Source organism: Pseudophryne corroboree, chromosome 8, assembly GCF_028390025.1.
Source record: "Pseudophryne corroboree isolate aPseCor3 chromosome 8, aPseCor3.hap2, whole genome shotgun sequence".
NCBI lineage: Eukaryota > Metazoa > Chordata > Amphibia > Anura > Myobatrachidae > Pseudophryne > Pseudophryne corroboree.
Genome location: NC_086451.1, coordinates 76001478 through 76024081, shown reverse-complemented (window position 1 = coordinate 76024081; position 22604 = coordinate 76001478). Strand labels below are relative to the sequence as shown.

General features: G+C 45.1%; 1 protein-coding gene and 1 long non-coding RNA gene across 17 annotated transcripts in view; one reads left to right on the top strand and one right to left on the bottom strand.

Moving 5' to 3' along the window:
- LOC134948611 (uncharacterized) overlaps window positions 1-2094 on the top strand; it is an 83361-nt gene extending 81267 nt beyond the window's left edge. The window contains exons 2-3 of the long non-coding RNA XR_010182985.1: window positions 787-911; window positions 1950-2094. This is a non-coding gene — a long non-coding RNA (uncharacterized LOC134948611). The remainder of the gene's footprint in view (window positions 1-786; window positions 912-1949) is intronic.
- The window catches only part of FNBP1 (formin binding protein 1), a 390370-nt gene that overhangs the window by 31357 nt on the left and 336409 nt on the right, over window positions 1-22604 (bottom strand). For 9 of the 16 annotated variants that reach the window (XM_063936685.1, XM_063936686.1, XM_063936690.1 and 6 more), the window contains 2 exons: window positions 9531-9545; window positions 5664-5791 (listed from right to left, as the gene is read on the bottom strand). In XM_063936685.1, coding sequence (XP_063792755.1) covers window positions 5664-5791; window positions 9531-9545 — 143 coding nt within the window. The remainder of the gene's footprint in view (window positions 1-5663; window positions 5792-9530; window positions 9546-22604) is intronic. The other 7 variants (XM_063936691.1, XM_063936692.1, XM_063936696.1 and 4 more) reach the window with 2 other exon arrangements.

Genomic DNA, 22604 nt, shown 5'->3' with positions numbered 1-22604 from the left:
ACAAGAATATGATAAGAACGGACAACAAAAAGTTCAGTAACCACAACTAACAAACAGAGTAGTAATGCTATACACGTAATATATTATCCAACCGTCACAGTAGGCTGTATTAGCAGTGAGGGGGTGGGGAAGAGAGGGGTGTTAGTAAAGGGAAGGTTATGGGAGAATTTACATTTAAAACTTAAAATTGGAAATATGACCTTGCTACAGTCTGCACTACACGGATTTATTTACATGGAAAATAAACAATTTGTGAATATCAAAAGCAACAAAAACAAAACAAAAGACAACACGTATTGAAGTGGAAGAAGCTAAGCCTGTGTGAATTTATTATGTGTCACTGATTAGATTCATTATGGCCTGTATAACTACAGAGAATGGCTGCGGGAACTGAAACACTGGCGCCATGTTTTCTGGATACAGTACTGCAGTTGTAGGCTGAGAAACGCCCTGAGAATGGTCACGAGTCACGACACACATGTGATTTTTGCAGTCACTCCCCGTTACCTCCCCCAAACGGTCCCCAACTGTCAATCACTTTGCAAAGGTACGTTGGTGAGTGCGCATTCCGACCGTGACACATGCCCAGCCGGACCATAAACTGTGCCATGGCAAGCAATCAGTTGCTACGTATTTTTTTTATAGAATGCACTTGATAAATGTTACTTCAAAGCTGATTGGTGGCCTATGGCAGACTTCTCTGCTGGCACATTTCTCCTCTCTCACCACTGCTTCATACATCTGTCCCTAAGTGATAAATATGCCCTGTGCTGTTCATACTTATAGGATATCTGACGGAGCAAGTAGGATGGGGTATGGATCGTTGGGTCGGCCCTAATTAGGTCGACATCATATCGTCAACATGGCATAGGTCAACTGGGTCATTCGATCAACGTGGAAAAGGTAGACAGGTGAAAAAGTTTACAATTTCTTTTTTTTTTTGTGGTGTCATTTAGTTTGTTAAACCACATCCGCTTGTCATACTTCAGGCAAGGTTACTATTCCCAATAGTAGCCCATGTGGATGGTTTTTTTTGTAAATAATATTTATTGAAGGAAGGTTAGTGTCATACATACATATCAGGAATATGAGAGAACACTTTTTTGTAACATACAAAATCTAAAATAAAGTACATATAGAAAAGTTGTGGATACACAATTAGAGAAAAGTAAAAAAAAATTGTTGACCGTCAATGAAGAATTACAAAACCAAGTGGTTCATAGTGTTCCAACAAAGGTGGTCATTCCGAGTTGTTCGCTCGGTAATTTTCTTCGCATCGCAGCGATTTTCCGCTAATTGCGCATGCGCAATGTTCGCACTGCGACTGCGCCAAGTAAATTTGCTATGAAGATTGGTATTTTACTCACGGCATTACAAGGTTTTTTCTTCGTTCTGGTGATCGTAATGTGATTGACAGGAAGTGGGTGTTTCTGGGCGGAAACTGGCCGTTTTATGGGAGTGTGTGAAAAAACGCTACCGTTTCTGGGAAAAACGCGGGAGTGGCTGGAGAAACGGAGGAGTGTCTGTGCGAACGCTGGGTGTGTTTGTGATGTCAAACCAGGAACGACAAGCACTGAACTGATCGCACTGGAACAGTAAGTCTCGAGTTACTCAGAAACTGCACAGAGAAGTCTTTTCGCAATATTACGAATCTTTTGTTCGCAATTTTGATAAGCTAAGATTCACTCCCAGTAGGCGGCGGCTTAGCGTGTGCAATGCTGCTAAAAGCAGCTTGCGAGCGAACAACTCGGAATGAGGGCCAAAGTCCATAGTATGCTATAACACTGAGTTTTTCAGAGATGATACAAAGACCAACCTTTCAACAAAATTTTTTTTTTCTTCGTTAAATATAGCTTGTAAACATATCTTAACAAGCACGAACAACAGATATAAAGAACAATCTGCTCATTGATTTTAAGCAATAAGTATTTTCATGTTATCCAATGTAGAAAAGAAGAAAGAGAAAGAGGAGTCCAGTGAAGTGAAGAAAAGAAGAGCAAGAAGAAGGGGGGGAGGGAGTAGGGGCCCATATGGATGTTAAATTGTTAAAGAGTTGAAAAATAAATGGAAAAACCCCCAACACAAAACCTTGTATCAACCATTTCCATGTCAATCTTTTACATGTCTACCCATTGACTGTTGACTTTATTAAGGATGACCTATCATCCGGATACCGTGGGATGAGAGGCATTAAGCGATGGTTATTCTGGTAACATCTTTAATAAAGTGTACATTCCAGTACTTCTTAGTCTTTGGTCACCAAATGTGTTACAGAGAACCCCTCTACCCACATTCACTTCAGTGGCAGATTCTTAATATAAAATGTGAGAGTTATACCCCTTTTACACTCGCAAAAATATCCCGGGATATTGCACATGAACGCGCATCATCCCGGGATTTTGCTCAGTGTGAAAGGGTACAGGGACAATTTCCCGGGACGAGCATCCCGGCATTTCATCCCAGGTCTCGACCAGGGTTGAATCCGGGATCGTCCCGGGAAGCTGTGTAGTGTGAAAGGGCCCGTCCCGGGATTCACTACCCGGGACTGTTAAGAGGCCTCGGATTGGAGCTTTCTTGGGCTCAGAAAAGATGGATGTCATCTTTCAAAGCCCAGGGAAGCGTCCTGGAAGCGTGGGAGCAAGGCAGCATGGCGACCTGGACAGACCGGGAGGTGAGAGAGCTGCTCAGCATTAGGGGAGAGGAGGAAATAATGAGGCAGATCACAGGCACGGTGAAAGATGCAGTCATTTATAAAAACATCTCCAAGATGCTGGAAGCCAGAGGAATTATCCGTACACAACAGCAAGTGTTAAACAAAATGAAGACTCTGAAAAAGCAGTTCTTGAAGGTGCATGACAACCACCGTAAGGCCCCACCCCTCCCTTTGTTTAGTATTGTGACCTCATCTATGTGAGCCAGAAAAAGGCCATTTCTAATGACATACATATGCATTTGCAGGAAGATCCCGGGATCAGTGTAAATGGGGCTGTCCCGGGTCGATCCCAGGTCTTAGTGCAGTGTGAAAGGGGACAGTCCCGGGAATGCATCCCGGGAGTGACCCGGCTGTGTGAATGTAAAAGGGGTATTAGAGGCCACCTATGAAAAATCAGGTATGTGTTTATAGATCTACTGCGTCTAGATAGACAGTCAATAGGTCAACACCAAATGGTAGACATGCATTAGGTAGACAAGGGTCAACATGGTCATTAGGTCGACATGTAAATGATCAACAGTGCTTACGGTTGACAGGTTCAAATGGTCGACACAACTTTTTAAGTTTTTTTTTTAACCATATTTCCCACCTTTTTCCTACTTTATCATCCACATGGACTATGATTGGGCACTGCAGCGCAGCGGCAGTGGAGCGAGGCACCTTGCCTGCAGCATGGTGAGTGGAACGAGCCATGCACGGTGACGCGGTACACTAATTGAGGTTCCCTGTGCTCTGACGGTGAAAACGACACATAAAAAAATAAAAATATTGTGTTGCCTTTTTTTGTGTCGACTATTTTCCATGTCAACCTTTTAATGTGTTGAGCTTTTGTACCTGTCAACCTTTTATATATCGACCTAATTACCATGTCAACGTCTGTCCCTGTTGACCATTTGGTGTTGACCTATTGTAGACCATGTTACTGTAGATCTATTAAACCAAAACTGAAAAAATATATAGCTGGGTACACACTAGACCAGTGGTTCTCAAACTCGGTCCTCAGGACCCCACACGGTTCACGTTTTCCATGTCACCCAGCAGCTGCACTGTGTGTCACCAACTGTCATATTTTAAAAATCTACAGGTTACCTGCAAAACATGAACCGTGTGGGGTCATGAGGACAGAGTTTGAGAACCTGTGCACTAGACGATAGTGTGTACCCAGCCATATCGTGTTTGGTGGGCCCCGGCAGTCTGGCGGCATTGGCAAGAGCATACACACTTGCCGATGCCGCAAACGACAGTGGACATGCATGCACGGCTGATGACGCCAACGACGTGCGGGAGCGTGCATAGTCAGCGACATTCTGCATTCACACTGGACGATATCATGAACGATGTGCCTGTATCGGCCACATCATTTACTTTATCGTCTAGTGTTACCCTGCTCTAGTTTCATACAGATAGAACCCGTATTAGTGTTTGCACGGATTCTTGGCCACTCCAAAATCTATAGGAATTGGGTAAAACCACACCGAAAAGATATTATAGTTCAGATTACCTTCATTTCAGGAAACATAATGTATATGCACATACATTTTAGATAGAGACAATTACTCTGAAGGTGCTCTAGGCATATAGAACTTAAAGACAAAAACAATCCAAAATCATAAAGGGATATTCCTTGTTATAGACACTACAGGTTATTTTTTATTGGGAAGAAGAGATCCCCCTTAACCCTTTATGACCCCTTGTCCATTTAAATGGACATTATTTAAAAAAAAAACTATTGCGATATGAATCCTACTTTCATTTTTATAAGCTCTAGTAAATCTACCCCCAAAGAGTCTGTATGATCTGACGGGACACATATGATATCTCAGCAGACAGAAAGCAAGCTGTCACTATACCGACAGTGGCATCCCGTCTGCCCGAATCCCGGCAGTGAATTCCCTCACAGGCTCACTGCGCTTGCAACGTATCGGGCCCGGTGGCTCGCTTCGCTCGCCACATGTGCTATTCCCACTCAGTTGGTGGCGTGAACCCACCAACCAAATGGGAATACCGAGCGTATGTTGGGATTCCGGCCGTCGGTATTTCACCAGACGTCGGTCTCCTGAACGCCGGGGTTCCAACAGCCGGTATATTGACTACATCCCTTCTGACAGGAAGCCATATTTTGTAGTGATAGCAAGGGCGGGGTGGACTGAGGGGCACCAAAGAATCCAGTTCACACTAATCATTTACTAAGAGTTATTTATATAGAGTATACATGTTCCGTAGCACTTTAGAGAGAATATTTGGCCATTTACATCAGTCCCTGCCCCCAGCAGAGCTTACAATCGATAGTCCCTGCCACATGCACACATATACACTAGGATTCATTCTTGTCAGAAGCAATTAAACTACCAGTATATTTTTGGATTGTTGGAAGAAACTGGAGTACTCTTACCTACAAAGCCCTCAAAAATACCACCCCTTTCATATACCTCAAACCTCTTCTAGCTAAACTCTCTCATCCTAAATCCACATTCTGACCGGCGACTTGTCTCTGGTAACCACATCTCACTTCTGCTTACAAGACTTCACCAGTGTAACTGCCCACCTATGGGATTCTCCGTCATGCCCAAACAGGCTGCCCCACAGCCATCAAATACTTAGCTCATCCTACCCCCAACTATACTTACCCACACAGCTCTTCTCTCTAGACACACTCGCTCCTCTTATTTCCGCTGTGCCCACTAACTATTGGAATGTAAGCTCACCGATTAACAGGATCTCCCTTACTCTTTATTTTTCTGCCTTGCATGTCCTGCTCTCCCCACTAGCCGGCACTGTGGAGCATTGTGACACTTCCATATCAATGATGATAGTAGAAATTATGGTATGTAAAAGACCATCATTTTTGGGACATGAATTTAAAACCGAAAACTCTATGGTATACAATAAAAATAACTCTTCTGTAAACATATATAGGAGTAAATAATAATAATACCTCACGATTGCTTACCTTTGATCGATTTCTTTCTGAATATCTTTATTTAATTCATCGACCTTTTGCTGCAGCTTTTTCCGTCTCTGTTCGGGTGGCAGGTTGCTGAAGTCCTCTGGTGTCGCACCCTGGTGGAAGCCAAAACACTAGAATGTCATGTATACCATCCGTTCTTGCTGCATGCACGCTACAATCATGCATGTCATGCAAATAATGAGACGCAAAAAGAAAGAATAAAATATGATTTTCCACACCACCACAGGCTAGCGATTGGCACACCCAGAATTTCACACCTATGAGAATATGCAACTTATTGGGCCAATTGTACGTACTGGAAGTAGCGCTGAGATATTAGGAAAAAAGGACGTTTTTAAATAAAGAGAAACAAATCTGAAACCTCCACAATGATCTTATTTAATTTTTAACAAGGAGGCTTTAAAAGGATTTCACAGAAGGCCTGTTGTCTTATGTACAAGAAGCCATTTTGTTTTCTGAACTGAAAATACTGTAGTCTGTTAATGCACTGGGAACTGGTGAAGTCACAGAACTTCTTTTCTGCAAAGCTGATCCGTCACCTAAACGCAATGGAAGCGCCCAATTTGTCAGATGATTCTGTGTACCAGTGTTGAGGAGAATGCAGCCTGCCCCTTGCTTGCACACATCACTACGACACAAACACTGTGCCTCAGTCATCTCACCATCTACTTCATAGGCTGCATTTCCTTTACATTATTGGCTCCCAATTAGGCCGCATTTTCATGAATGTCAATTTGGTCCAAAAACAGTCTCCCTCCGCCATGTGTAGGTGACAGGTGCACTTTCGGGCGTAAACCAATGAAAAGCCCACATACCAATATAGTTCACTTGGAAGTGTAGGGGCTGTGATGATCTTTAAAAACAGGAAACTATTTTTGTTGGTCTGTTTCATTGCGTGTGGCTGAGAGGTGACAGAAATAATACAATTTTAGTTTCAGGAGTTCAGAATTTTTCTTTCCCTATCTGACTGAACAAAAAAATGCCATGTCCAATATCTCATATGCTTTTTTTTTTTTTTTTACTGTTGGCTTATTTATATTTTAGGTGTAAAAATTAGACCAAATGTACCATGAATTTGGGAAGTCACCTATCTGAATGTGACCTAATATGTGGACTTCCAGTACTCACCTGAGCACAGCTGGAAATATTTCTGTAAGAAATCACCCGGACACTGACGCAACAGATGGAGCAAATCTAGCAAAACTTATGTAAATGGTGGACACACCAATGAAAAATGGCGTTCACACCAATGTAAATGGTGGAAACATCTATATAAATGGCAGGAACATCTGCTTAAATGGGGGAACCCTCTACGGAAATGGTGGAAACACCCACGTAACTGGGTTTTTCTTATATGTAAATAGAGGAACCTGCGCGTAAATATGGGAAATACCTAGGAAACTTTGCATAACTTTTCAGAACTTGATTTAAAAGGTGGAGTTGTTTTTTTTAAATGAACCATTTACAATCAGAGACACTTAGCAAAACAAAATGCTATCAAGTGTTATCCTTCGTGGTATAATACACTAAATTATTGTATTAGGACAGGTACCAATAACAACAAGCAAGCTTTAGATTAAAACACGCAAGATTAAAAAAGAATATGAAAGAGAGGTTATATTTATATCCAATGCTGAATCCCTCTTCTTTCGAGATACCACCCACCAAATAACTAAGCACCACACCACAGAACTCTATTTGGCAGTGACACCTTTTGACCTCTAGGTGGTGCCCTCCATCATTTCATAAAGATGTTTGTAATTGCAGCTTTAGAAGAGCTGCATCACAATTCTAGACACAAAGCACAGCAGAGAACAATGCCTTTGTCTTACTATCAGGCTCAATGCAAGGGAAAGCTGGAGCTCTCGAGCTCGTCAACCATTTTGTAACGAAATGTAATCAACTCAGTAATTTTATAGGATTATTCTTGTGTTTATCAGACAATAACCGGATGCAAAATATAAGACTCCTGAGCTAGAGAGATCCGATTGCCTCAAATCTCATCCTATCAGTCACTCTGTCTAGACTCTGTGACCTGGGCCAGCAATAAGATACCCTACCTATGACCCGCCAGGCGCCTCGGATGCACATATACATGTGCAACAAATCTGAAAGATTATATTATAATGGTGAGAAATCTAGAATCTTGAAGGACTTTGCGCTTCTTGAAAGGGTCACCATACAGCACACTAAACAGAGGCAAGTCTGTCACTTTAAGGGACTTTAAATGTCTTTCAAATGAAGCACGTGTTGATTACATAAGGCAAGGATGCTACTATACTTGGGAGATGTTTAGCAACATTAAGATCGGAACGCTTCCAGTAATAATCTGACCACTAACGTGCACCAATCTGGATTATCAGTGTAATATATCGGCTTGCGTTTTATCAAGCATTCATTGAATAAATAAAGTGAAAATATAAACTAACCCTAAATAATGATACTATCTCCTTATTAAGGACATACGTCCAGACAGTTATAAATTGCTTAAATGCACTCTTTACATTGGCAATTCCACTTCATTTATTGTGCCCCTTAAGAAAAGCGTGAAGATGCATAGAAGATTAGGCTTTATGCTTCCAGCACTGGATAACTGCATCCAAAACAGATTCCACTGACTCATTTTACATGGACAGGCATCATATGCCGCTCAGAATGGTTATGGAATAAAATCGGTCACTGCAAATCAGCCAGCAGACTTCCTGAAGGCAGGCTCAGCTATACAGACCGTAAAGGGTAAATGGTCCTGGGGTACCGCCACATTTTTCTGTTACATGGTGCTGAAAAAAAATACATGTTGGGCACTGAGTGAATTGCTTTTGAGACCTGTATTCCGGGCTGAGCCTCAATCGCCCTTCAAGTTGAGTGTCACAGAACACAGGATCAGGGTCCTAAGTATTGGACTTCCAGATATTATACACACAGCTACAAGGAATGACTGTAGTGCTGTTAGGTCTGCTCCTCAATACAATTACTCAAGACTTGGGCAGCTACTGGAATCTCAGACAGGACTCCGTTTACAAGCCACCATTTCCCTCAACGCGAATCTTTGTCAATCATGTTAGATGCAATGTTAATTTCCAGAACTGGACAATTTGGCCACAAACAGAATTGCAGTTAATTGTATTTAATGATTCAGTGAATTACTTCAAGTGATTTTTTTTTTCTCTCTAGAATTTGGCTAAGCATAATTTAGAACCAAAGAAATACTCAACCAAACCAGTGATAAAGGGTTACACACTAAATTTGTGACACCGGGAATGGGGAAAACACACACACACACACAAAATGCATGCAATCTATGGATGATGTGGAGGGGGGGTATCACCAGAGGCACAAACAGAGAAACGTACTTATGGGGTATTTTATGACTAACGTTTTTGAAATACAAGAAAAGGTGCTGAGAATTTAATCTTGTTTAGGGCAGGCCTGGACGACAATGTGTTGTGCTAGGCCTGGCTTAAGGTATCATTTATGCTACCCATGGATGCTGTGGGACTAGCGGTATGATGAGAGCTGGAGAGACCCGAGCTGTCTATCTCAGGGTAAGAACAATACTACCTGAAAATACAAATTTGCCACCACCTTGTTGCAAACACGTATGAGCTCCGTTTGCATGTATAAGTTTGCAGAGTGTGGCGCAAGTGATTCAGCCAAAATCAGATAACTGCTTTCAGACAAGAAAAGACTTGTGCAACATCCGTTAATTAGAGATATACTAAAGAGGAAGTAATTAAGGCTGCCTGAAGTGATGGGAGGACAGGCAAATAATTCTTGGGGGGTAAAAGTCTCTGGTTGTGCCTCTAGGAAAGAACACGTGAGTGTGAGCACATGCAGAACAGTTCTTACCAGCTTCAGGGAAAGCTTCATGGCATAATTGGAGATTCAAAATAAAATAAAAATAAAAAAAGAAATAAAAAATATAAGAGAAAGGAGAGAAAGAGGAAGGGGGGGAGAAAACACGTGTATCAGCAGAGGGTGGATGTTGTGATGCCATTCTCTACACTGGACTTGTAAGTAGTCTAAGAACATGATGTTGTAACTAGATGGGTACAATGTAACATCTAACACAACCTGTGCAAAAGTTCACAAGAGGCTCGTTTTGCCAAAATCCAGCACCCCACACAATTGTTATGGCAGCTACGCGCGCAGGATGCAGCTTTAAGCTATTGTTCTTGGCATAACTACATCAGATTATTACTGGTTTCATTACACCTGTCCTGTTTTATTTGGACACTTCCCTTTTAATCATCTTTATAATAGTTGTTAACAGAGTTAAAAGCGTGTAAACCGTTTCTCTTATTCATGCCACCATTTAAGACACACAACACTCACACACAATGTAAGTGTGCCAGTACATAAGAAATCATTTTTATTTATTTTAAATAAGTATATAAATTGACACTTGTTAATTATAAGGACGCCACTTGACTCCGCCCACCTCTGATTTTAGTTATCACTGTAATCCTACTATTTCTGGGGATCCGGTCTGAAGATCGACAGTGTCTAGGTCGACAATGTTTAGGTCGACCACTATAGGTCGACAGTCACTAGGTCGACATGGATGGAAGGTCGACAGGGTTTCTAGGTCGACATGTGCTAGGTCGACAGGTCTAAAGGTCGACATGAGTTTTTTACATTTTTTTTGGGGGGGGGAGGGTTTCATACTTTGCGAGGGGACGCGGTGCACTAATTTGGGATCCCGGTCACTCTACGAAGAAAACGACACCCAAAATTTTTTTTCTCCTCATGTCGACCTTTAGACCTGTCAACCTAACACATGTCGACCTAGAAACCCTGTCGACCTTCCATCCATGTCGACCTAGTGACGGTCGACCTAAACATTGTCGACCTAGATACTGTCGATAAAACGAACCACACCCTATTTCTGTCCCCCACCCACGGTCAGACCCCTCTGCCACCCGGAAGGATTGTGATTTATAACATGGGACTGAAGTGACCTGTTCATTCTATTAGGTAGATTTACTTTAACTTCCAAAACAGACAAGTGGAGGCGTTGCTCATAGTAACCAATCAGATTCTGTCTCTCTAGAATGTAAGAGAAATTATAGCTGAAATCTGATTGATTAGTTCTAAGGGCAAAACCTCCACTTTTCATTTTTAGAAGGTGTGTTGGAATCCCAGACATGTTTCGCATTATTTAAAGGGACCTTACTTTTTACCAGGTAACACCCGTAACATGTTTCAGGGGTGTTCTCAGATACTGGTTATACGGATAGGGCAGTACGGGTGGTGTAGTGGTTAGCAGTACTGCTTCTCAGCACTGAGGTCATGGGTTTGATTCCCACCATGACCCTAGCTGTGTGGAGTTTGTATATTCTCCCTGTACTCCCATGGGTTTCCTCCGGGTACTCCGGTTTCCTCCCACAATCCAGAAATATACTGTTAGGTTAACGGTCTATCAGCAAAAATGAACCCTAGTGTGTAAAAGTGTGTGTATATACATGGGCAGACTATTGTTCATATCGTCCAGTGTGTACAGTATGCCTGAACGATGTGCGCACCCACGGATCGTCCACGTTCATCTATGGTCTATCGAACATGCAGCTCAACTTTGACTAAATCATTGCGCTGCATGTTCGGGGAATGCAGGGATGACGTGTATGCGCTATAGCGCTAGTCGCTATTATATATATATATATATATATATATATATATATATATATATACACATAAAAATAAATAAATAAATAAAATAGTACAGATCTGGCGGAATCCTTTAGTGGCGGGAACTCACAGCAGCTAATAGGATACTGCCCAAAATACTGAAAGTTAACAATGTACTGCTGACGTTAATGTAGCCAAAATACAATGTATTACTAAAGAACAGCCTAAATTTGGGATGGGTTTACTATCCCGTTGGACAAGATGCCGGTGGTCATGTGACCGCCGCCAGAATCTCAACACGACTCAGGAGACCTGTGTCGGAACACCAATAGCAGACATCCCAAAGGTAAGTATTGGGGTAATTGCTATGGTTGGGGCCCGGGTCCGGTATGGGGGGTGGGGGGGGGGAGTTAGGATTAGGCGGTGCCCAATAACAATCTGATTGAAAAGGATTGGGACATTACGGCATGCTCAGAAATTCATACACAACATGACTGCTATTGGTCTGTGTGTATTCATTTTCCTCAGGCAGCCACAATGTGATATGGGTGTTCAGCCACAGCACCACACTGCCAGATTTGGTGTGTGTGTGTGTGTGTGTGTGTGTGTGTGTGTGTGTGTGTGTGTGTGTGTGTGTGTGTGTGTGTGTGTGTGTGTGTGTGTGTGTGTGATTCAGCTTGTGTGTTTTTAACCAGTAGAGGAATCCAGGCACCATATACCATAGATACAAAACCTGATATGATTTTAACAGCTGCCTAGAAGCTGATAGCGGTAATGCAGGTGTACGAAAGACAAAGGTGTAATAGGCTTATTACATGTGGAAGGTGAAAAGGTGATTTACATGTCCCTACTGACCGTTCCTTTTCATTGGGATTTAGAATGGCGATGTGTCAAGCCTCCTAAACAGTGAAGAAGCAGACATTTGGAGAAGTTGCCCGTAGTAACCAATGAGCTTCCAGCTAGCATTTATCAAGCACATTCTATAAACAAACAGGAAGTAGCCGATTGGTTGCAATAGTCACCTTCTCCACTTAGGCTTGGTACATCTCCCCCTTGAGTCTGTATTTTCTGTTTGTGTTAGAAAATTCTGTACAAATGCTGTAACTTCCACATATAACAAATATATATATATATATATATATATACACCCATTTCCAGTGCAATGTTTTACTCACCACCATTTTCTGTAAATTGGGCTATTTCTAAGCATTCTTGTAACGGAGGTGTAATACACATACACACAACACTGCTGCATGATTGTACTGACCTATTACTGAGGTGCCAGTGGTACAGCTAGCAGTGAGTGATTGCTCTGCAAGGTGTGGGCTGCACTGGAGGAAATGACACTGCTTGTGTGACCTTATCTGTACTGCATTGCGTGTGACGGGGTGGAGGGGGGGGGGGGATACTGTAAGCGGGCAGGGTGACAGATGGGGAGCAGTTACTGCAGTGACATGAAGAAGAGAATACAAAACACAGAACACTAATCGCTGCCACACAGGCTCCTAGATGGAAGGCGACAACAGGCACTCTCCCTGTGGCTGAGAGCTCAGAGACATGAATGGTGTATATGGCTGTGTATGTAGGAGAACAATGAGCGGACATCGGTGCCCCCTGCGTTACACACAATGCTTCTGATCACACACAACACGCAGGCTTTTGAAATGATCTAAATAGGTGCAATTGTCACTAACACAGTCCAAGTAAAGCAGTATAACAATACAGCAGTGCTTTATCCCCCCCCCCCCCCCCCCATAAACACACACACACTTGTCATGCAAGGCACGATGCAAGCTCTGAATGGCTCACTGCAAGGGCCAATCCCCAACCATCCACCAATGAATGACTGTAATGCGCCTGCCGATATGTACTACAGCTCCAGTACTCTAGCAGTGAATGCTTTACAGATCTCCTCAGTATCACAAGTCAATTAGCTGTAGATCTTTTAAAATGTGTAAGCCAGTAATTAATACGGGATCTGGTCTGAAGGTCGACAATGTTTAGGTTGACCACTATAGGTCGACAGTCACTAGGTCGACAGGATTGGAAGGTCGACATGAGTTTTTTCTTTTTTTTCTTTTTTTGAACTTTTTCATACTTAACGATCCACGTGGACTACAATTGGAATGGTAATCTGCCCGAAGCATGGCGAGCGAAGCGAGCCATGCGAGGGTACACAGTGCACTAATTGGGGTTCCCGGTCACTCTACGAAGAAAACGACACAACAAAACAACAACAAAAAACCTCATGTCAACCTGTTGACCTAGCACATGTCGACCTAGAAACCCTGTCGACCTTCCAACCCTGTCGACCTAGTGACTGTCGACCTACAGTGGTTGACCTAAACATTGTCGACCTAGACACTGTCGATCTAATGATCCACACCCATTAATACACCTATGCACTAACTAGGAGATTTGGAAAACATGCGCTGTTGGATGTCCCTGAGGACTGGGGTTTGAAACACCATGGGGCATATTAAATGGGCCGCATGGTTTTTTGCGTAAAAAATTACATGGACGTCGCAACAAATGTTGGATTACCGTGGGTATGCACGCTCTCCAGATACCCGCGGTATCCAATAAAGAAAAATGCATGCAGGGTTTTCTGCTGTGAAAACCCTGCGGTGTGAGGAAAAGAAAAAAGAAGAGAAAAACTCTTCTGTCATCTGTGACCGGCTGCTGCAACCTCCGACAGCTAGATCAACCCCTGCTGGAGGGGGCTACAAGGGTTCCAGAGCAATTCCAGAATATTTTTACTAAAATCATGGATTTTAGGAAAAATTGGTCATGCTCTGGGGCTGTGGAAAACAAAAAATCCCCCGCACTCAAAAATTCAAAACCCCCACACTCAATGGAGTAGCAAAAATCTTTAAATTGCAGGAGCAAGATTTTTGCAATTCTCACACCAAATTGAATATGCCCCTAACACTACAGAGCACTGTCAGTCAGAAAAGCCCTGCCATGCAGTAGCCGCACACATCCTTCCTACCCCCAATCTGGTATGAAAGCTAGTGTTGGACAGGCATTGCAACAAGGGTTAACCAATGGGTGTAGTATGGTATGCCGGCGGCATCGTGGCGACAGCGTGGCGAGCGCAAATGAGCCCCTTGCGGGCTCGCTGCGCTCGCCACGCTGCGGGCACGGTGACGCGCTATGCGCACCACACTATTTTATTCTCCCTCCAGGGTGGTCGTGGACCCCCACGAGGGAGAAAAAGTGCCGGTATGCCGGCTGTCGGGATTCCGGCACCGGTATACTGTGCGCCGGGATCCCGACAGTCGGCATACTGAAGACCACCCTAACCAATGATACACTTACACCATCTGAGAGGAGGCGGTAACTACATCTCAGTCATATTATGACTGGTAACCCCAAAGCCCCTTTACTTTCACTGCATTCTATGTAACACACATCTTCATCAGGCAGCAACATACAACAGATGACCACAGAATTTACATACATTCTCCTGCAAATTCTAATGACAGAATTAGTGATGTTATCATTTAGAATTCGGCCTCATCATACATATAAAAAATAAGAATTTACTCACCGGTAATTCTATTTCTCGTAGTCCGTAGTGGATGCTGGGAACTCCGTAAGGACCATGGGGAATAGCGGGCTCCGAAGGAGACTGGGCACTCTAAGAAAGAATTAGGACTACCTGGTGTGCACTGGCTCCTCCCTCTATGCCCCTCCTCCAGACCTCAGTTAGGGAAACTGTGCCCGGAAGAGCTGACACAATAAGGAAGGGATTTGGAATCCCGGGTAAGACTCATACCAGCCACACCGATCACACCGTACAACTCGTGATACTATATCCAGTTAACAGTATGAACAACAACTGAGCCTCACGAACAGATGGCTCATAACAATAACCCTTTAGTTAGGCAAAAACTATATACAAGTATTGCAGACAATCCGCACTTGGGATGGGCGCCCAGCATCCACTACGGACTACGAGAAATAGAATTACCGGTGAGTAAATTCTTATTTTCTCTGACGTCCTAGTGGATGCTGGGAACTCCGTAAGGACCATGGGGATTATACCAAAGCTCCCAAACGGGCGGGAGAGTGCGGATGACTCTGCAGCACCGAATGAGCAAACTCAAGGTCCTCCTCAGCCAGGGTATCAAACTTGTAGAATTTTGCAAATGTGTTTGAACCCGACCAAGTAGCAGCTCGGCAAAGTTGTAAAGCCGAGACCCCTCGGGCAGCCGACCAAGAAGAGCCCACTTTCCTCGTGGAATGGGCCTTTACAGATTTAGGATGCGGCAGTCCAGCCGCAGAATGTGCAAGTTGAATCGTGCTACAGATCCAGCGAGCAATAGTCTGCTTAGAAGCAGGAGCACCCATCTTGTTGGGTGCATACAGGATAAATAGCGAGTCAGTTTTCCTGACTCCAGCCGTCCTGGAAACATATATTTTCAGGGCCCTGACTACGTCCAGTAACTTGGAATCCTCCAAGTCCCGAGTAGCCGCAGGCACCACAATAGGTTGGTTCACATGAAAAGCTGAAACCACCTTAGGAAGGAATTGGGAACGAGTCCTCAATTCCGCCCTATCCATATGAAAAATCAGATAAGGGCTTTTACAAGACAAAGCCGCCAATTCTGATACACGCCTGGCCGACGCCAAGGCCAACAGTATGACCACTTTCCACGTGAGGTATTTTAGCTCCACGGTTTTAAGTGGCTCAAACCAATGCGACTTTAGGAAATCCAACACCACGTTGAGATCCCACTGTGCCACAGGAGGCACAAAAGGGGGCTGAATATGCAGCACTCCTTTAACAAAAGTCTGAACTTCAGGCAGTGAAGCCAGTTCTTTCTGGAAGAAAATCGACAGAGCCGAGATCTGGACCTTAATGGAACCCAATTTTAGGCCCATAGTCACTCCTGACTGTAGGAAGTGCAGAAATCGACCGAGATGAAATTCCTCCGTTGGGGCCTTCCTGGCCTCACACCAAGCAACATATTTTCGCCATATGCGGTGATAATGTCTTACGGTCACATCTTTCCTAGCTTTAATCAGCGTAGGAATGACTTCCTCCGGAATGCCCTTTTCTTTTAGGATCCGGTGTTCAACCGCCATGCCGTCAAACGCAGCCGCGGTAAGTTTGGAACAGACAGGGCCCCTGCTGCAGCAGGTCCTGTCTGAGCGGCAGAGGCCATGGGTCCTCTGAGATCATTTCTTGAAGTTCTGGGTACCAAGCTCTTCTTGGCCAATCCGGAACTACAAGTATAGTTCTTACTCCTCTCCTTCTTATTATTCTCAGTACCTTGGGTATGAGAGGCAGAGGAGGGAACACATAAACCGACTGGTACACCCACGGTGTCACTAGAGCGTCCACAGCTATCGCCTGAGGGTCCCTTGACCTGGCGCAATATCTTTTTAGCTTTTTGTTGAGGCGGGACGCCATCATGTCCACCTGTGGCCTTTCCCAACGGTGTACAATCATTTGGAAGACTTCTGGATGAAGTCCCCACTCTCCCGGGTGGAGGTCGTGCCTGCTGAGGAAGTCTGCTTCCCAGTTGTCCACTCCGGGAATTAACACTGCTGACAGTGCTAACACATGATTTTCCGCCCATCGGAGAATCCTTGTGGCTTCTGCCATCGCCATCCTGCTTCTTGTGCCGCCCTGACGGTTTACATGGGCGACCGCCGTGATGTTGTCTGACTGGATCAGCACCGGCTGGTGTTGAAGCAGGGGTCTTGCCTGACTTAGGGCATTGTAAATGGCCCTTAGTTCCAGAATATTCCATAGTCCTTGGAAGTTTCTTCCCTGTGTGACTGCCCCCCAACCTCGAAGGCTGGCATCCGTGGTCACCAGGACCCAGTCCTGTATGCCGAATCTGCGGCCCTCTAGAAGATGAGCACTCTGCAGCCACCACAACAGCGACACCCTGGTCCTTGGAGACAGGGTTATCAGCCGATGCATCTGGAGATGCGATCCGGACCACTTGTCCAACAGATCCCACTGAAAGATCCTTGCATCGAACCTTCCGAATGGAATTGCTTCGTAAGAAGCTACCATCTTTCCCAGGACTCGCGTGCAGTGGTGCACCGACACCTGTTTTGGTTTTAGGAGGTCTCTGACTAGAGATGACAATTCCTTGGCCTTTTCCTCCGGGAGAAACACCTTTTTCTGTTCTGTGTCCAGAACCATCCCCAGGAACAGTAGACGCGTTGTAGGAACCAGCTGCGACTTTGGAATATTCAGGATCCAGCCGTGCTGTTGTAGCACTTCCCGAGCTAGCGATTCCATTTTGAACTTGAACCTTCTTATATAAGTGTTCAAGGATTTAAAATTTAAAATGGGTCTCACCGAACCGTCCGGTTTCGGTACCACAAACATTGTGGAATAGTAACCCCGTCCTTGTTGAAGGAGGGGTACTTTGGTTATCACCTGCTGGGAGTACAGCTTGTGAATCGCCTCCAGCACCGCCTCCCTGTCTGGGGGAGTAGTTGGCAAGGCTGATTTGAGGAAACGGCGAGGGGGAGACGTCTCGAATTCCAGCTGGTACCCCTGAGATACCACTTGTAGAATCCAGGGATCCACCCGTGAGCGAACCCACTGGTCGCTGAAGTTCAGGAGACGGGCCTCCACCGCACCTGCCTCCACCTGTGGAGCCCCAGCGTCATGCGGTGGACTTAGAGGAAGCGGGAGAGGACTTTTGTTCCTGGGAACTTGCTGTTTGGTGCAGCTTTTTCCCCCTACCTCTGCCTCTGGGCAGAAAGGACGCGCCTCTAACCTGCTTGCCTTTCTGGGGCCGAAAGGACTGTGCCTTATAATACGGTGCTTTCTTTGGCTGTGAGGGAACATGGGGTAAAAATGTCGACTTCCCAGCCGTCGCTGTGGAAACGAGGTCCGAGAGACCATCCCCAAACAATTCCTCACCCTTGTAAGGCAAAACCTCCATGTGCCTTTTAGAATCCGCATCACCTGTCCACTGCCGAGTCCATAATACTCTCCTGGCAGAAATGGACATTGCATTTATTCTAGATGCCAGTTGGCAAATATCCCTCTGTGCATCTCTCATGTATAAGACTACGTCTTTAATATGCTCTACAGTTAGCAATATAGTGTCCCTGTCAAGGGTATCAATGTTATCAGACAGGGAATCTGACCACGCAGCTGCAGCACTGCACATCCATGCTGAAGCAATAGCCGGTCTCAGTATAATACCTGAGTGTGTATATACAGACTTCAGGATAGCCTCCTGCTTTCTATACGCAGGCTCCTTTAGGGCGGCCGTATCCGGAGACGGTAGTGCCACCTTCTTTGACAAGCGTGTGAGCGCTTTATCCACCCTAGGGGATGTCTCCCAACGTATCCTATCCTCTGGCGGGAAAGGGTACGCCCTTAGTAACTTTCTGGAAATTACCAGTTTCTTATCGGGGGAAACCCACGCTTCATCACACACTTCATTTAATTCTTCAGAAGGGGGAAAAACCACAGGTTGCTTTTTCTCCCCAAACATAATACCCTTTTTTGTGGTACCAGGGTTAATGTCAGAAATGTGCAACACATTTTTCATTGCCGTAATCATGTAACGGATGGCCCTATTGGAATGTACACTAGTCTCATCGTCGTTGACACTGGAGTCAGTATCCGTGTCGACATCTGTGTCTGCCATCGGAGGTAGCGGGCGTTTTTGAGCCCCTGATGGCTTTTGAGACGCCTGGGCAGGCGCGGACTGAGAAGCCGGCTGTCCCACAGCTGTTACGTCATCCACCCTTTTATGTAAGGAGTTGACACTGTCGGTTAATACCTTTCACCTAACCATCCACTCTGGTGTCGGCCCCACAGGGGGCGACATCACATTTATCGGCACCTGCTCCGCCTCCACATAAGCCTCCTCATCAAACATGCCGTACCGACACACCGCACACACACAGGGAATGCTCTGACTGAGGACAGGACCCCACAAAGTCCTTTGGGGAGACAGAGAGAGAGTATGCCAGCACACACCATAGCGCTATAAATCACAGGGATGTACACTATAATGAGTGATTTTTCCCTATAGCAGCTATATATATAGTATTTGCGCCTAAATTTAGTGCCCCTCCTCTCTTTTTTACCCTATTGAGCCTGGAAACTGCAGGGGAGAGCCTGGGGAGCGTCCTTCCAGCGGAGCTGTGAGAGGAAATGGCGCCAGTGTGCTGAGGGAGATAGCCCCGCCCCCTTCACGGCGGGCTTCTCCCGCTTTTTCTATGGATATATGGCAGGGGATTTTACACATATATAGTCTTAATGACTATATTATGTGTATTTTTGCCAATGTAAGGTAATTTTATTGCAGCCCAGGGCGCCCCCCCCCCCCCAGCGCCCTGCACCCATCAGTGACCGGAGTGTGAGGTGTGCATGGGGAGCAATGGCGCACAGCTGCAGTGCTGTGCGCTACCTTAATGAAGACCGGAGTCTTCAGCCGCCGATTTCCTGGACGTTCTTCTTGCTTCTGGCTCTGCAAGGGGTACGGCGGCGCGGCTCCGGGACCGGACGACCGAGGCTGGGCCTGTGTTTGATCCCTCTGGAGCTAATGGTGTCCAGTAGCCTAGAAGCCCAAGCTAGCTGCAAGCAGGTAGGTTCGCTTCTCTCCCCTAAGTCCCTCGTAGCAGTGAGTCTGTTGCCAGCAGATCTCACTGAAAATAAAAAACCTAAATATACTTTCTTTTCTAGAAGCTCAGGAGAGCCCCTAGTGTGCATCCAGCTCGAGCCGGGCACAGATTCTAACTGAGGTCTGGAGGAGGGGCATAGAGGGAGGAGCCAGTGCACATCAGGTAGTCCTAATTCTTTCTTAGAGTGCCCAGTCTCCTTCGGAGCCCGCTATTTCCCATGGTCCTTACGGAGTTCCCAGCATCCACTAGGACGTCAGAGAAAGAACATATAGCCTACTGCAGTTACTATAGGCATAACACGCCTCTGCATGGTCAGGACCTTATAATACAGATGTGTCTTCATACACTATTGCCACAGTCACACTAAACAGCCCATCTCATGCATGAGCATCTTTTTCTCTCAAATGTGCGTCTTATTGTACATCTGTGTGCGAACGACTCTGAACCTCTACACAAAGTGCTACGATGCAGAAGCTGTGGCTTTTTCACACAAAGGGCCAGATGTATTAAGCCTGGAGAAGTGATAAGTGCTAGGTGATAACGCACCGGCCAATCAGCTCCTGACGATTTACATATTGGAGCTGATTGGCTGGTGCATTATCAACTTGCACTTATCACTTGCTTTGTCACTGCTTTATCACTTCTCCAGGCTTAATACATCTGCCCCAAAATTCCGTTGCGCTTCATCTTTAACATTGTACAGATTTAAAACTAATTTCTGTGTGGTTAAAGTCGCAGCCTGTATCTGGTATAGGCTGAGTGGGGAATCGCTGCATCTGCTGCACCAATTAAACTAATTTCTGTGTGGTAAAGTCGCAGCCTGGCGCATCGGTACAGATTCAGTGGGGAAATCGCTGCGTCTGGTGCACCAATAAAACAAATTTCTGTGTGGTTAAAGTTGCAGCCTGGGGTATCTGGAACAGGCTGAGTGGGCAATCACTGCAGCAATAAAACTCGAACTTAAAGGAAACATACCTACACTATACCACTCTGCGCGGCTCACTCGCAGCATACTGAGGCTTGGTGTATGAGAATACCACTGTATACAACAGGAGTATTCAATATGCGTCCCTCTCCTAGCACTGTGGAACTACACATCCCAGCATACCCTGCCACATTATCACTATTGGGGCAAGGCATGTTGGGATGTACAGTTGCACAACAGCTGGAGGGACCCTGATATACAGTATTGTCCATATAATATATAGCTGCAGATGTCATTTGCGGAGGGGTCTGCTTTTACCCATCGTCTGCTCAATGCCAGCCCCTTCTGCAAACTAGGAGTACCCAGGGCAACCTGCTTGTGAACTTTCGCACAGATCTGACATATACAGTTTTGGATTCATATACAGATGTATACAGACACATGACCAGGAATGAAAACAGTAGTTCCTGAGGATCATCTACAAAGCCATCACTAACGTACAACATGGAACCTACATCTAACCAGCACACAGCATCATGACTACGGCTTGTGTCAGGTTCACACGTATACCACATAAACACGTTAATAGGCACCACAGAGTACTGTTATCCACAGCTGGACGTCTACGTAATATATAAGGTACAGTGGTATAAAATTGGATGTAAGATGAATGCAATGATCTGGAGACTATGTGTTGCTGGAACAGCTAGGCCTCACAGGAGAGCATGGTAAGCAGGCGTCTAACCTGCATCTCACAAGCCGTGAAATGTAGCCTCTATCCCTTCTCTGGTAGAGAGTTGTGGAACAGTCTCTAGCAGTTTAGGAAGTACGGGGGGATGCGACTGGCGAGGTCTGATGTGGAGTGGAGACAACAGAAGGCTGACCAGCTGACTAATCTCTGTCCAATGTGACAGCGGAGCCATCTGCTAAATCCTGAGGTGGAAACTGATCCACAGACTCTTTTTGTCAGTTCAGGAAATTTGCCAGGAACCAAAGTTTTAAGTTTGAAGAAATACAAAATAAAATCAACTTGGTAACAGACCAATCGTAACTCTCCGGCAGCACTGGCAAGATAAATCCCAGCATGCTCTGGTTAGGTTGCTGTAGAAGACTATCAGGCTCCATCTTTATGGCTGTCACTTTGGGACAGTGATTTCAGCTGGATGTGATAGGACTGGGCCTGGAACAGCTTTGCACCTTCAGTAACACAAGATGAAGAGCCAACATGTTTATGCAGAGTTTGAGAAGGACTGCGGCGTCTACAATAACGCCTGGTCCGACATGTACTAGGATTCAGCCTACAATAACGCCTGGTCCGACACGTACTAGGATTCAGCCTACAATAACGCCTAGTCCGATATGTACTAGGATTCAGCCTACAATAACGCCTGGTCCGACGTGTACTAGGATTCAACAAAATAGAGAACTATTTATCAATCACTGAGTAACAGAGATAAATAATATATACTTTTGTTAGCAACTGATCAGTCACAGAATGACCTACTGCTGGCAGAAATCAAATGCGCAACACCATAAATGCCCAACCAAATACACCTATCACCTGGTTTCACGGGTGTGAGAATTGTGTCTTTAATTGCAGACCAAACACCAGTATTGGTGACGTTAGAGCCCATCCACAAGAGTGCACATAACACCCACTAGCCCCCACAAAATATTTTTCGAAAGGCTTGGGATGAAGTATGGTGTGCATGAAAAGCTGCGTTCCCCTCTACTGGCATACTGAGGTA